The 16,755-nt window shown below is 31.9% G+C and overlaps 1 protein-coding gene across 10 annotated transcripts in view; it reads left to right on the top strand.

The window, feature by feature from the left end:
• LOC129947223 (supervillin) overlaps positions 1-16,755 on the top strand; it is a 513,320-nt gene that overhangs the window by 247,895 nt on the left and 248,670 nt on the right. For all 10 annotated transcript variants that reach the window (XM_056057695.1, XM_056057694.1, XM_056057692.1 and 7 more), the window contains one exon: positions 10,440-12,072. In XM_056057695.1, coding sequence (XP_055913670.1) covers positions 10,440-12,072 — 1,633 coding nt within the window. The remainder of the gene's footprint in view (positions 1-10,439; positions 12,073-16,755) is intronic.

Raw genomic sequence — 16,755 nt, 5'->3', positions numbered from 1 at the left:
TTCCCACAGAAAAAAGTCAAGCGAGGTTAAATCACACGATCTTGGAGTCCAGTTAAGTTACGTGAAATTTTTGCGGTTACCGAAAGCTTCCTTCAATATATCAATAATTATAGCACGACTTGTAAGACACTATGCCCCCCGCCGTGTTCTTCAAATTACACCCTTTGCACATCATGGTTTTTCAATTTATGAAGGAAAAAGTCAGTAATCATTATTCTATACCATTATAGAACTTTCCACCTTTAACTGTAACGTAGCAGCCATCATAGTTTTTAAAGAAAAACGAACCAATTATTCCACCAACCCATAAAACACACTAAACAGTCAGTTTTTGTCGATTTAAAGATGTCTCTAAATACACTTGAAGATTCTTAAATACTTTTGCTTTGCTTATTGACGTGTTCATCTAAAATTCGCGTGGCACTTATTTCGAACAGAACCGTGATGTTCCAAATAAACTTCCACAATTTGGAATCTTTGTTCAAGTATCAATCACTTCATGTTTAAATGTCAAACCAATCTCAAAATAAATCACTTGACAGTTAAAAAAATGGCCGCCGGTTAAAAAAGTGTTGCCAACTTAAAGATCTGTACTTTATAAAAAACACCATACGTAAAAGTTGAAATATTTTTAGAAATTTCGTTAAAAAATGTTTACCCGTTTTTGAGAAGTCGAATTATGAAAAAATGTAATACTTTTTTTTTGATTCTGAGAAAATTTAAAAACAAAATGAAGGTACACTTATAAAGCAATACAAAAATATGTTTTTGATATTGAAAAAGGCCAAGTTAAGTTTCATACAAATTTGTGAAGCCGTTTTTAAGAAAATACGGTTTTTCGATTTTTGACCAATATAAATTGTTATTTTTGTTATAAAAAATTTAAAACATTTTAAATGACAGTTTTCTATAAACCTTGATTTTTAAGTTTAAACTTAATCCACCCAATGGGGCTGAAGGGGCGAGGACATAGAAATAGACAGACATAACCCACTTTTTTCGACTTCTGTACCATCGTAATGTCATGTTTGATTTAAGCTTCTAGTTGTTTTTGTCGAAAATAAGAACACCCTGTAGTTTCCATTTGTTAAAATGATTTAATTTCTACGTTACAGATTAAGTCTGGTCCTGAAAGTGATAATCACTTACTTTATATTTCATCATTTTTTACTACCTTGCTTTTTTATCATCGATGAAAATGACGACGTGTTGTTAATAGTTTTCTCACTTTTTTAATTGATCAAATTGATCCACTTAAAGTTGTGAGAGTTTATTACCATAATTTTACACACCGCATCACTATCTCATAAATTTTGCAATCCAAAAATCTCATTAAAAATATAAGAAAAATAAAAACAAACATGAATTTATAATCGTTCATCTTCATCTTTATCGTCACATCGTGTATGGTCTTGGTCTTGTTTCACTTCAGCTTCAACTTCAACTCAACTGAACTTGCTTTATATACAAACATACATTCGTTATACGCATACGACAGACAGGCAGTAGAGCGCGAATGAGCACTTTAAAATTAATTGCATCTTTTATACAGTAGTTTTTGAATTTAAAAAAACCTACCACCAACATTCTGCTACAAAGACACCACCACAAAGCCTGATATGCTCCATCTTCAACTTTTGCCTGACTTCAAACAACTCATCCCTATATTAGTCTTCTATCTTTTAAAGTCACTTTTGTACATAAACTCGCGTTGGTTGATATGCAAATATACCGTCATTTTCGCAAAGTGACAACACGACATGAAAACTCTCTTAACCGAAAGTCTACTGTAGATATAAATATTTTCAAAGTGAAAATAACTACCATTTCCTTTTTCATTTCGGAGATATGACAGTTTAATGTACATATCTATACTCTTCCAAGACCTGGCTTACTTGCATATCTACCTATAAATTCTATACTTTCCACACATCGCAGTTATGTTATATGCCTTGAGCAAAAAGCAAAAATGTTTAGTTGTCACTTAAGAGCTGTCTTCGGATATGTGTCGCTTATACGTTCGTCGTCGTACGACCGCTAATTGCACGGAGATCTTCATATAAATCCAATCACCTGAAAAGTTAAGCCTAATAAATTTCCATATTGAATAGAAATGCAAAATTGTTTTGTGTGGATAATTAATTTTACAGTAGGAATTCTTTTCTCCACATTCTACACTGAGAAAAATGCAAAGTTCATTTCTGTAAATTTAATGTTCTTAAGGAATCAGGAGTAAATATTCCAGTGTCCTAGTAGAGATATTACTAAAGGGTACCCACAATTTTATCTCAAATTAGAATTCAGAATTTCTAAGGTACTGTTTCATGACAAGATTTAGTTTTGAAGAATTTGGCAACTCCTCCCAAGAGACAGACCCATTAAACAGGTGCACATTAAATCCAGGCTTCTGACAGAATTTCACGTCAGGGGCACTACTATTTACTTACTTTTTTTTTTAATTTCTACAGAAACGAAAGTTCAAACTTGCAAAATTTTGAACAACCTAATGTCAAGGGTTTGGAATTTTATAAGCTTAACAAATATTTAACAATATAATAAATAAATAAATAAGATGGCGCTGCGCTCGTTTTGATCCAGGACAATGTGGTTTACGAATGTCAGTGTCCAGAGACCTACAATTTTATGTCAAATTGGTTTAATAATTTTGATAAGCACTGTTTCAGACTAAGAATTTACTTTGGAGAATTTAACAACTGTACAGTTGTTTACATCAAACACCATATGTAAAAAGTTGACTTCAATGGTACGAAGATTTATCTCCAAATTTAAATCAAGACAAGACACGACCAAGCTCATAGAGAGCTTAAGCTACCTAATATTAAGGGATTAGCCATTTTACTAGCAAAGAATTGTATAAATATTGAGTAATTTACTGGCCCTTCCAAAATAAGTAATTTGAATACGACTAAAAAGTGCTCGTGAAAAAAATAAAACGAAGCAAACAAAACTTAATCTGTAAATCTAGGGAACTGTCCTATAAGTTATTTAAATTAAAAAAATTGTTAAAAGTTTAAGAAGCCATTTTATGATTTAACTTTAGTTAAATGTTAACAAATAGTTAGAAGCCTAGGAAGTAGTCTAGACAAATATTTTGTACTAGAAAACTAAGTTTCAGAAGGAAACATCGCAATGTTGAAACAAAAATTTCCAATATTTTATAGGAAAACAACCTTTACACAGAAAAGTTATCTGTAAAATAATTTATTAATGATGTCGGTACGCCAATTTTTTCTCAAGTAATTTCTCCGTACGTTTCCGCGCCCCCAACTTAGTTCCTTCGTGAAGATAGAAGGTAGACAGGCGTAGACTTTTTATGTACTACATATCTGAAACACCTTTGCTTTTCTTTTAATTATGCTGATAACCTTTTTGAAAATGAACTTTAAAACCCTTCAATTGGACCCTATAACATGAATGACTGACAAAACAAGGCCAAATAAGCAAATCCCAAATCTTTCTACTCCCTTGCACGTTCTTGGGGTTCAAAAGTTTTCCACCTCCCCCCTCTAAAATTTTTTGCTCCGATCCTAAATAAAACGACTTTTTAAAGAGTGGAACATAAAAAAAAGAACTCTCCAATAAATTGTGGGATTTTTATCGAAGTTAGGCCATTTTTGTATATCATTTTCCATGACTATCGATTTTAAAATTATTGAAAATGATTTTTAATAATGGTAACTCTTATTTTAATTTTTAAGAGTTGTACCAAAATAATAAAATGTCACCCTGAGAAACTTTTATCCTGTCAAAAATTTCACAGACTTAGGTAAACTTTTAACTGTCACTGTTACTCTGTTTCCAACTGTCAAACTTTCCCATTTTTGTAATAACGAAACATTTTTCTTTTCTTGTTCTTTAACATCTCATAGCTCAATCAATAAATTTCATTTAATGAAATGTTTACAAATTTAACAAAATCGTTTAAAAATGTGTGATAACACAACTAAATGTCGCTCTAGTAAGCTTTTATACTGTCATATTTCCTAAATGTCACATCAACACTATTTTTTTTAAAACTGTCTCTTTCACTTCATAACATACCAACATTTTTCTTTTCTCTTTCTTTCAAATCTCACAATGCAATCAATAAACGTCATTTGTGTGATGATCAAACATTTTTATTTTTCTCGTTCTTTCACTTTCACATCTCACAATTGAATCAATAAACGTCACCTAAGTAAATAGATAAAAAAATGTACTAAATCGTTTAAAAATGTGTGATAACACAGTTAAATGTCGCTCTAGTAGGCTCTTATACTGTCAATTTTCCTAACTGTCACATTAATACTATTGTTTGTTAAAACTGTCACTTTTACTCTATTTTCAACTATCAAACTTTCCCACTTTTGTAACAATCAAACATTTTTCTTTTCTCGCACTTTCACATCTCACAATTTAAATTCAATAAACGTCATTTATGGTAATGCTTACCAATTTTACTAAATCCTTTAAAAATGTGTGATAGTCAATTAAATGTCGGTCTAGTAAGATGTTATACTGTCAATTTTCCTAAGTGTCAAACTTACACTATTTTTAAGTGTTAACTTCGCTCTATTCCAACTGTCAACCTTTTACTCTATTCTCGCTCTTTCGTCTGACAATTGAATCAGTTTGCGTTAATCAAGGTAAAGCTTCAACATTTTGATTTACTGTCAACTTTTCAAACAGGCGCATTTACACTATTTGTAACTGTCACTCTTCGCTCCTTCCAACTGTCAAACTTTGTTCCTTCCTTTGCTCTTTTACTTTTATAATCAAATGTATTTGATATTGATATAATTGATATATTTCCAGTACATTTTTAAGTTTGAAGTATTTTTCTCTCAGTGTAAAAAACCATCAGTCACAGTTAGTGAGTTACTTCTATGTCAGGCTCTTGACTCAATTACAAATTAATTGCTCCTCAATTCGAAATCAATTAAAATGAGTTTTGAAATTAATGTTATCTCGGTTTTGTCATTCATCTTCTCTTATTTGTATCTATTTAGAACTACATAAGTATCTTTGTATCTAATGTGATTTCTTAAAGTAAGACGCGACATTTTGGCGATGCACGTTTTATGAATATCTGACGTCTCGCGCCGCCATCCATAAGACGCCTTCTGTATGTTGTTACTGTTGCTGTATCTTATTTAATTTTGTGGGTTTAATTGCTTTGACATAGTCTCGTAGTGCTGCCAACCAATATTGCACATATTCTTCTAGATTCGAATTTATGTACCTGATGTCTACAATAATAATTGAATTTTATGGATAAATGATGATGAAATTTAGTACAATTATCTAATTGAAAATACAATGCACGTAAATTGTTATTGACAACCTATCAATCAGCAAGCAGCATACCTGTGTGTCTAAATCAAAGTCTGTCAAAATGGAAATTAAATGATTTAAGATTGATAAACTCTTCAACATACCTACAACATACAGAAATGTGTATGTTGTATGTATTTTATCTCTGACTTTGGTTTGATTCTAATTTTCAAAGCACGCGCAGTGTCTGAATGCAAATTGATTGTTTATATATTTTTCTTTTTTTTAATTTTTAACCTCCAGAAAGGTAGTTAGAATGTAAATAAGTGCATATATTTGAAACAAATGCAGTTAGATCTATAGAAATAGATATTTACATTGTCGGCCGTAGGTATATACCTATAAATATTTTCCATGACATAAAAAAGAGGAATTCACTTTTCATTAAGAAGAATTATTATTATTTGCTATTTTCATTATACCCACATATGTGCATATTTTTAATACCTTTACTATTTATATATTTTTTTCATTTAGCTTAGTTAAGTTTAGAAAAAAAAATAGTTATCTCAAGCCTGGACTTTGAGGTTAGCTAACCATTTCCATTTTAAATAAGCCAAATGGTTGTTTTTTAAGAGCAAATATTGGAAGAAATAACAATTAAATACTTGTGAAAAATTTAGCTGGAATTTGTTAATTAAATGCAGCAGAGCAGGTAGATTTTCATTCGCGGTGTGTTTTGGTAGAAATTAATTAAATAAATCCGTTCTTTAAGTTTTGAACAATGTATTTAAAGAATAAAGGTTTATCTCCACATTTCGTTATAAAGCTTCGAGCTTATACATAAATTTACAAAGTTCGCTGTAAACCTTTTTTAATAACTTATTCTAAATAAACGTACAAAATTATAGTAAAAACAGAAAAGTTTACCAGAATTACTGTGTACTTTTTATAGTATCAGAACAATTTTTATTGGCAATATTTTTCAGAATTGATCACATTAGTATTTTTTTTATTTATTTAAAACACTTGATTTATTATATATTTTAAAACACTTAAAAACAATATCTTTCAATAGAACAGTGCAAAACGAGCCATTTTAAAAATACAATAGATATTATGACTTAAAAGAATTTGGAACTGTATTATTTTGAGGCTCGGTATTCTAAAAAATATTAAAAAAATTTTAAATATAAACTAAATATAGCATAACTCCAAAAAAAATTGATATTTACTTCAAAAATATTCTGCATTTTAATAGAAAACTTTATAAATGTGTCCTTAACACTCCCTTAAAAGTCCAAAATATTGGAATTTAGTCATAAAATATCCGATATCCATAATTTTTCAAGTGGATTTTTAATTTCCCATAGGAAGTTATTGTAATGGGCCCGATTTGTCAAATTGAAAATGTTGACATTTCTCAACGTTTCAAGGTCCGTAGAATCGAAATAAAAGATTTTTAGAAAGATGTCTTTACGTGCGTGTGTACATACGTTCGTAAGTCTGTAAGTCCGTATTTCTGTACTTCCGTACCATCGCGACGTTTTTTTCGTTGGCCATAGCTTAAGAACCAGAAGAAACATCGACTTCAAATAAATTTTGTTATACAAATAATAATGCAGAAAGATGAAGAAAGGGCTCTCAAAAAAATCTCTACCAAATTTGTGCAACGAAAAATAACGTTTTAAAAATCTGGTAAAATTTTGAGAAAAATCAAATTGATAGCTTTTTTTTGTAAAAAAATAAAAACCTGAAAAAAAAATTACTCAGAATTGGTAAACATTGAATTTCTCAAATATCTTTTCAAAAACTTGAGATTAAGGCTTCAAACTTATTTTATTTTATAAGAAATATTGTTTTCAACAATCTGTTAAATTTTGAGAAAATTAAAATTCAGTTTTTTTAACAAAAAATTAAAACATAAACAAAAAAACTAATAAAAGTTTGTAAAAATTGATTTTCGGTACAAATACCTTTTCAAAACTTTTAGGAATAGGCTTAAAACTACTTTTATCTAAAAAAATATTGTTGTAACATTCAGTAAAATTTTAAAAAAGAATGGAATGGAATTGAAATTTTATTTTTTAAAAAAACCTAAACAAAATTTATCAAAAGTTGATAAAAAATGATCTTTGAATCAAATATCTTTTCAAAAATTTGAGAGTATGGCTTCGAACTAATTTTAACTTCTAAGAAATATTGTTCTCAACATTGGGAAAAATTTTGAAAAAAATCGAATTGACAGTTTTCTTACAAAAAATATAAACCTAAAAAAAAAAGTTGGTAAAATTGATTTTCGACTCAAATATATTTTCAAAACTTTAAACTACTTTCATCTTTTAAAAATATTGTTGTCAACATTCAGTAAAATTTTGAGAAACATCGAATGGACTTTTTTTTACAAAAAATAAAAACCTAAACAAAAAAATTTATAAAAGTTGGTAAAAATTTACTTTCGACTCAAATAGCTTTTAGAAAATTAAAAATATTGTCTTCAAACTTTTTTTTTATTTCACAGAAAATATTGTTTTCGTTATTCAGTAGTTTTTTTTTATAAAAATCAAACATTCCGTTTTTTCGTAAAACAAATAAAATCTACACAAAATAGTAAGCAAATTTGGTAAAAATTGATGTTCGGTTTTTGATATCTCTCAAATAAATTTCATTCATCCAATTTGTACAAATTTAGGACATGATATATAAATTGCTAAACACTTGTTTTCGACTAAAAATCTATTTAAAACCTACAAACTAAGACAAGAAAAATCAACAGACGGGATGGGAAGTTATCAGTGGAGGTCGCATCCCAGCCTCTTTTTTATTTTAAATTGGATTATGTTTGCATTTTGTGTATTAACTGAAGTTAAAGTTATTTTTTTCGAGAAGATGGTTCACTTGGCCTATTTCTCTGGTATTCTCTTTTTTTTTCTTCACAAAAATATTTATTTTTGAAGTAATTTTTAAAAACGTTTAAATGAAACCCTTAAACGCTCTCATTTTTTCTTGCTCCGATGCAAAATAAGAGAACTTCTTGGAGAGTGTTAAGAACGTACCTATAAATGAAGCTCTCAACCAAAATTAACCTTTTCTAAGTAAATTAATGTTTTTTAACTAATACGGCATCATGACGAAACAAAATTTCGAATTACAGTTTCGCTCAATAAGTTAAGATTAATTCAACTCTAACATGATATATCTGTACAACATTTTTGAGATCTTAGGAGACTATTCGAAACTTGATCTTTAAAGATTGGAAAATAACCTACATTATTCCTGTATAATTTTTCGGAAAGTTCGAATCTGAAATCTGTTGATTGATTTCTCAAGTTAAAAAACTTGGGTGGAACTTAAAAGTTATGACACAATTTTTAATAATAACTTTCGAAGTTTTATCGATATTTGATCATGATATCGGAAGTACTCAAGACTGTAAACTTGGGATATTAACAAAGTCAACACCAAAACTCCCCAGAACTCCCAAAGAAATCTGAACTCCAATACACTTAGTGTTTTTTTAGACGTGTAGTTTTCAAGAAGAACTTAAACGTATGTATTTAACTCTACTACACCCCTCACCCCTCTAAACTTTGTTGCTACATTGCCAAAGAAGGAACCCTTTTCGAATGTGTACAGTCGTCAACAAAATAAATTTGTATCGGAATTTTGTAGTCAACTATTCCTAGAATGATAAATGTTTATTCAAAATTCAAGTCTTTTTATGAATTTTAAAATAAAAGTGGACCAAAGAGACTTCCTTGAGGTTCTCCTGATTCTATGTAATATCAATCAAAAAACTAGTTCTTTTGAAAAAAAAAATTGTCATTAAGTGAAAATTAGAAAAAAAAAATAACTAGAATTTTGAAGTAACTTAATATTTTTAACAGCTATAGTTCCTAAACTATAAACATTTTTATAAAAAGTTGAGTTGATCGACCTGAGAGAAGAAACCGCCCTTAGAATTTAATATTTGAAATCGTTTTTCTATATTCCTCAGTATTTAATTCAGATTGATGTTCTTAACACACTACCATACAAAAAACAAATCCTTAATCCAACTCTATAAACCAATTTACCAACTACATACAACTAAGAAAAACCAACGAACTTTGTTCACTTGCAAATTACAATCAATTTTGTCTTCCCTACAAACCCCTTTTTTCAACATCAAAAAACAATGTTAAATAAAAATCTAAATCCTTTAAAGTTCCAAATTATAACACAAAAAAAAAGAAATATGGGAGCAAATATACGAAGTGAAAAAAAAGATTAAGGCCGGGGTTAGAAATGGCTAAAGTCTTTGACCTAAGCTAACCCTTAGCAGTTAAAAGGGGTTAAAATAACTACACTTCTATATCATGTGTGTTATTTGCTAAATGACCAAACCATATACGTCAAAGGAACCGAGAAACCATACAAAAAGAACAAAAGAAGGAAAACTAATAAAGAAAAACTTTCTTTTTCTTTTATTCATATCAATTAAAAAAGTTTCCTATAAAAGATACCTTCATCTACGTACATGGAAGTATTAAAAAAATAACAGAAAAAAGATATCGTTCAAGGTTTACAGAAAGGGTTATGCCAGGGCTTACAATATTCTTATAGGTTAGAAGTTACAACATTTCCTTTTATAGAGTTCATGAAAGATATGTATGAATAAACAAGGCTGATGATTTGTGTAAGGGATGAAAAGAGGGCCAATTTGTTTATACCACAGTCCCACCATATACTGAAAAAGTGGTTTAATTTTCTTCTATTTTATAGACAAATAGTTAACCAACTAATTGGATAAAAAAGTAAAAAAAAAAACGAAAGAAATAATAAATTCTTTGAGCCGAACTACAAATATTTCATTCATAGAAATCAAAACTTGAAATACCTTCCCCAATTCTATGCCTTAGGGAACTTTCATTAAAGCCGAAAACTCTTATTAGAAGTTATCGAGTTTCACTACTTTGCTTCAAGTTAAAAAATACTTTCAGAAATAAAAACTGACCGTAAAAAAAAAAATTTGAAACTTTAAATCAAATCCATTCAAATTTTACAATTTTTGCACAATATTTGAAGTGTACGAACTTCAAAAATCGATATTCATATTTCTTCTGTTAACTATTTTCCTCAGAAAAACTTATCTAATTTTTGTGTTTCTCCGTTTATCGTTACAGAATCTGTCGCACCAAAACCGTTGAGCGTCGATTATACTGAAAACCTATCATCATCAACCACTGCCAACTTGAGCTGCCAACAGCAATTATCACAACAAAACCAGAGACTCTACTCTGGCCTTAAGTCTCAATACCCTACGTCTACTTATTCACCATCAACAACAGCATCTTCCAGTCAATCTAAAACTAATCTATCACGCATAACAACTGAACCGGCCTACTATACCGACGAATACCTCCGAATTCAGACGTCTCCACCAGCAACTGTAGCTAACTTCACATCAAACAACAATGACTCACCATCGTCGTCATCGATAAATGAAAATTATCGAAGTGTTTATGCAACACCATCGAATTTAATAACTGGTCAAAAGTTCTTCCCGAATAGTCCAACGGCGACAGTGGCGCCACCACCAATTGCAGCTAAGCGTACTATATTTCATAATAGTCCAACACAACAACAACAAAAGTCTAAAGGTGATCTTCCTGTATTTCTAACCCGATCCTCATCATCATCTGCCATCATTGGCAAGATCGATGATCAATCTTCCTGCTCTAAGCTAGACCCTGCTGAGGTAGGCCCGGAAGTTGAAAGTACAAGTGCGAGTGCAAGTGCAAACAATAGGAGTAGTAACGCTGGTAGATTTAGCAATAAGAAACGTGTAGTTAGAGTTCGTAGTGATTCGCGTCCAATTAGCGCCCTCTATGATATAATATGCAAAGAAAAAGGCATCGAACTAGATCAAGAACCCATCATCAACACAATGAGTAGCAACGGAGGTGTAGTTGTTGGCATTGAGAGTGCCCCCTCGTCGTCGGTTGATAGCAACAATTCAACCGACAGGCTTCATTACAAAGAAAATCACTTGCTGTCCGGAGAACCCTCCTCCCCAACATCATCTAGTCAATTGAATTCGTCGGAGAATTTAAATGTCAATCGTTATCGGAGTCGCCCGATGTCCTATCAGGATGACAATCGATACCGAAGTGGGTCTGACAGAGACTACAGCAACGATAATGGTGGTAGCGGCGGGGGCGGGGAAGCCGCCTACAATGGTCGCCTTCAAATGAAACCCGATATTCTAAAAAACACAAAATCATCGTATTTAGCTAGTGACTTGAAGAATCATTATCAGCAATTTGATCACAATCATCATCCCGATTATCAAAATCATCATGATCCATATCATAATCCAGCAGACTATCATCATCCTCACCTTCATCCGCATCATTGTAACGAGCCGAATCTTCCTAGTAGTTGCGTAGATAGTAGTTTAAATAATTATCGTGACAGTAATCGTAATAATGAACTGAGTGATGTACATGCGGCAGAAGTAGCAGCAACAGCAGCGTCAGCATCATCAACAAGTGCTAGTGGCAATCATCATCAACAGCAGCATCATCATAATTTTAATCGTCCGGCAACTGCAAATGGACACATCATGCAACAGATGCCTCCGGTAGCGGCGCCAAGACCGACACCAAGATTATTCCGTGACGATAAACGACGCTTTACAGATGGCGTTGTGATGGATGCCAAATCAAATTTTGCGGATATTGGAACGGCAGCAGCTATCAATGGAGCCGGAAGTGATGGTGATAATGGACGAATCGGAAGTCAACTTGGACGGAGGTAAGTTTTATTATTGTTGTTGTTGTTGTTATTTGCAAAAAACCCTTTCTCCTATCGGCTTCTTCTGGTTCCATTTATTCATGTTGCATAGGACTCATGTTTCTATAGTAGATCAATAGTTTGCATTTGTTTGTCATAGAAACATTTTATCTAAATCTTTATTTAATAAAAAAAATCCCATTATTCGCGTTAAGTTGAAAATCTACTACAATTAATAAATTGGAAGAATACGACTGACAATCGATTTTTGTTTAAAAATTGAGTTTAGGAATAGCACGTGTTGTAATAAATAAATTGGTTCTTAATTAGTGTTTATAAATAAAGCATGTTTGAGTTTTGTTAGTGTTTTTGAAGGTAGATTGGAACTAGCAGATTAAAAAGAGTTACAAAATTCCTAACATTCAATTAAAATACTTTTCGAAACAGGTTCCAGTCTTAGTGGGTATCAAAGTTAATTGCAAGTTAATTCACCTTTGATCTAAGTTTAGCAGTTGTGATGTTATCAGAGTTCTTTCCAGAGAAAAAACTTTTAGGGAAGTATGATTGTTGAAGGTTCTAACAAATTCATAGGGTAAACAATCCAAGCCAAATTGTTCATCTAACCCGATGCTTACCCGCAAAACGTGTATAAGATCAAATTAAACTCTAACACCGCCTAAAAATGTGTGCTATAGGGTTAGGTCACCCTAAAGGCTTTAAGAATAGACACTTTGGGAATGTTTTTTTTTATAAATACTGCAATATACATAAATGGAGATTAAAGAAGGAGGAGTTAATTATTCATGATAGCGACTTTTTAAAATAGCGTCTTTGCAGCGTTTTTGCGTTAAATCCGCCCTTTTTTAAAGGCCTATGGCCAGAGCAACAGTTCCTATAATTCTTAAATCATAATGATCCCATTTTCAAAATAAATACAACTCTGGCGTCATGTTAAAATACCAAACGAAACATAAATCACTTGACAGCTAGTAGACAAAATGGCCGACGTTAAAAAAGTGTTACCAACTTAAAATTCTAATCCTCTAAAAAAACAACACCCGTTTAATAGTAACTGCTTCAAAATTTCGTTAGATTTTTGCGAAAAAGAATAAATAATAATTTGTCAATACTTCTTATACTTAAATTGCAAAACCAAGTATTTAAACGTTTTTTTCCGCCATAATATTTCAAGAAGACTTTTTAGAGGTCTCAAGGACCAAATATAGTTAAAAAAAAGACGATTTCCAGCCCCTTTACATACAGAAGGTTGTAAACTCAGTCAGTGGAAAAAAATATCAATTATCTTACAATCGTCTGAACTTCGAAATTAAGTGTGAGAATATTGCTAGAAATGTCACTGTCAAAAATTTTCAGGTGACAGTTGTAATTGTCAGCTGTCGTTGTTTATGACATTTGCTGACAGAAGTAGTAGTAGGAGTAGTAAAATGTTTTTTTTTCCAACTTAATATCTAGAAATTAACATTTTCAAATAAAATTTCAAGTTTCTTTTGAAGTTAAAAATGCAAAACTTACGACATTGACAAACGTCGTCTGTCGAGTAGTTGAATTTACTTACATTATAGCAATTATTAGTTTTAAATCAAAATTTGGTGATGATTTTAAGAACATTTTTTAATGGTTATATTATCTCACCAGTTAATTTCGGTATTATAAGGCTACAATGATAAAAATTCTTCAAAGCTGGTATTGTTTTTTCCATTGAGTATGTCCGCTTCTGTTAACCAAACTCTATCAAGGAAGGCCACACTTAATTCCCTTAAACCCGGACATCTGCCCAACAAGTGCTGGATGTTTCTTTTCTCCCTTTAGTACGAGGTATGGCAATTAAGTTCCGGGAATTTGTCAATAAAAAACAAGAAAATAAAGTTTAGGAAAAATGTTACTATCGACCTTCACAATAATCTCCCTTTAACTCTACACAACGATTCCAACGTGTCTCCTATAATTGGAAGCACCCTTGGTAGTCCTCCGAAGTTAGCCCGTTTAGCACCACGGTTAGAGCTTTTTGGACCTTCTGTTCGCCGCCACGATGAGTTCCCTTGAGGCGCGACTTCATCTTGGGGAATAGAAAAAAGTCGCAGGGAGCAATATCGGGGCTTGGGGTGGGTGACGCAACGTTGGGATGGCTTTTTTTTGACAAAAACTCTTGCACAAGGAAGAAGAATGGGTGAGAACCTTAGGAACCATCTTTGCGCAGATCTTTCGCATGTTCAAATTCTCGTGTAACATCTTCCGAACCGCTTCTTTGTTGATGTTTAACTCGTAAGACAATGCACAACATGCGCAAACGATCAGCAAAGCGTCGGTAGGAGAGGTGACGGGAGCTCCTTCAACTTGGATCGTCTTTAACCGATTTACGACCTTCCATGAACCGGTTCGCCCATTCAAACACACGCGTTTTTGACACGCTATCGTCTCCATAGACAATCTGCAATTTTCGGAGGATTTCCGAGGGTTTTTCGCCAGGTTTCACTAAAAATTGAATCACAACGCGCTGCTTGTAATGTACTTCACACATTTTCACTACGCCACTAAAAATGTTATTTGCAAAAAATACGCATAAAACGCAAACCTAACGTGCCCCTTCTTAGACAGATGATAACAAATGAAAAAGTTTTGCCACTTTTTAAATTATAACTAAACTCCCGGATCTTAATTGACACACCTCGTACTTAATGATGATTCGTTCTGGCCAAATCCGTTTCCATTAAGGTTGATTAAGTCACATCTTGCCTTAAAAATCCAGGTGATCTTGTTCAGTTCGAAACCATCGTTAATGTAAATAGGTCCTCTTAAATGGTCCAGATATTTGTAGATGCGCTTACTGCTCTCAGATGCCATTTGTAGGTTTTCTTGTTGACTCTCTGATTTCAACAGCTACAATAGATCATTGCCGTTTTGGATCTAATCAGTTTGAAAAATAGAACTCTTATCCCAACACAGTCCAAAACAATATCCGAAATTGTTCAATTCCTTTACCCAAAATAATTTTTCCCTCAAAAGTATTTTTGTAAGCTGATGCGGTAGTCTTGTTGCACTGTATTCGAATATTGTTTTGATATATATCTGAGGTGAAGATCAAGGGTATAGTAATGTCCATCCTCCGCCCCAGTTTCCATTGCCAAAGAGTAGTTTGGAGTAAATGTAGGCAATTTTAAATTCGTTTCAAAAAATAGCGTTTATCCACTTCTTCGAACATTCCAAAGGCCCAGATCTGAGCACCGTAGGTTTGAATAGCTCTACAAACCTGAAATGGTTTCCATTTGGTATTTAAGTTGATATTTCTTTTTGCTACATGCTCTGAAAACGACATCTTTGAGGAAAGTAAAACTCTTTGTCCTAAGTAAGTATAGTTGGAAGCAATTCGAATTCTTTCTCCATTTAATGACCAATTTTCTTGACTAGATAACCTTTCACCATTTCTGAATACCATTATCTCGCCAAATAACCATATCGTGTGCTTAAAGCAGCAACCTTGAGTTGAACAAGTTAATAAAGAGTCATCCCCCTTAGCAAATTTAAAATGGTATCAGGACCCGTATTGTAAAAAATAGAAACGATCGTTTAATAAACTGATAGACGTTATGGCTATAGCTGTCTTTATCAAGTTTATAGAAAAATGTAGGGAGAGAAACAGTCAAGCCGACTATTGACAAATTGGCAATTGTTTCCACCCATCTAACTAGCTTATTATCAAATTGTGACAACTTATTACAAAGTCTGTCAACCATGAGATCTACAACATTTTACAGCTTTAGTCAGGTCACTGACAGAACTATCTGACATTCGTCTGTACTTATTCCTCAATTGTTTGCTCTGATAGAACTGAAAATATTTGTTTGAAAAACGTATTTTTCACTTAGACATAATCGAAAGATATCAAATACCTTACATTGACTTATTTTATAGAGTAAGCTTAATTGACCTAAGGAGTGTATCATAAGCCTTGATATAATTAAACAGCTCGTTGTATTTTTTTTTCTATTCATGCGTAGGTTATACAATTTGTTCCTGCAACATTGTAAATGTTTCTTTTTTGTTTTTCAAGACATTCTTCTTAAAATAATGTCCCACCATAAAACTGTCCATAGTTATTGAGTGTTCGTATACTGCCTCAAAAAGTCATAAACTATTTTCTCAACGCCCACATACTCCGCTTGCACGAATCCATTTTTATGTTGGCGCAGTATTATCTATACATTGTTTCTATACAAGTTTTTCAACTCAAAAAATAAAAAACACAAATTTTGTCATCCTGAATGTTGCGTGTGAGGAAAACTAAATTACATGAGTTGTGTCATTTATCAAAGTCTAAATTTCAAGTCGACTTAAAGATACGTATGTATGAGCTTATTCGATCATAGACAAATTGTTTATGTTTTCTTTTCTTAAAGGTAAATGTCAACGTGTAAATCTCATGCTTAAAGTTGCATTGATTTAGTTATAGTGGCAAGCATATACTCGTTTGAGGGTTATTTTTAGAAACTCCTAAATAATAGGATTATTACCTAACTTATGCCATTCACACAATTTGGTATTTGATTTTTAATTGACAAAATAAAGGAGAGTTTTTGAGTTACTGGCGATGGGGATATTAGGAAATATAAGAATTTATTACTTCTATGTATGCCAGAAGTTTATTTGTAGAATGTGACTATCTATAAATATTTTAAAATTTTGTGT

Source organism: Eupeodes corollae, chromosome 2 (genome assembly GCF_945859685.1).
Source record: "Eupeodes corollae chromosome 2, idEupCoro1.1, whole genome shotgun sequence".
NCBI lineage: Eukaryota > Metazoa > Arthropoda > Insecta > Diptera > Syrphidae > Eupeodes > Eupeodes corollae.
Note: the sequence above shows the minus strand (reverse complement) of the source record. Positions and strands in the feature narration are given on the sequence as shown.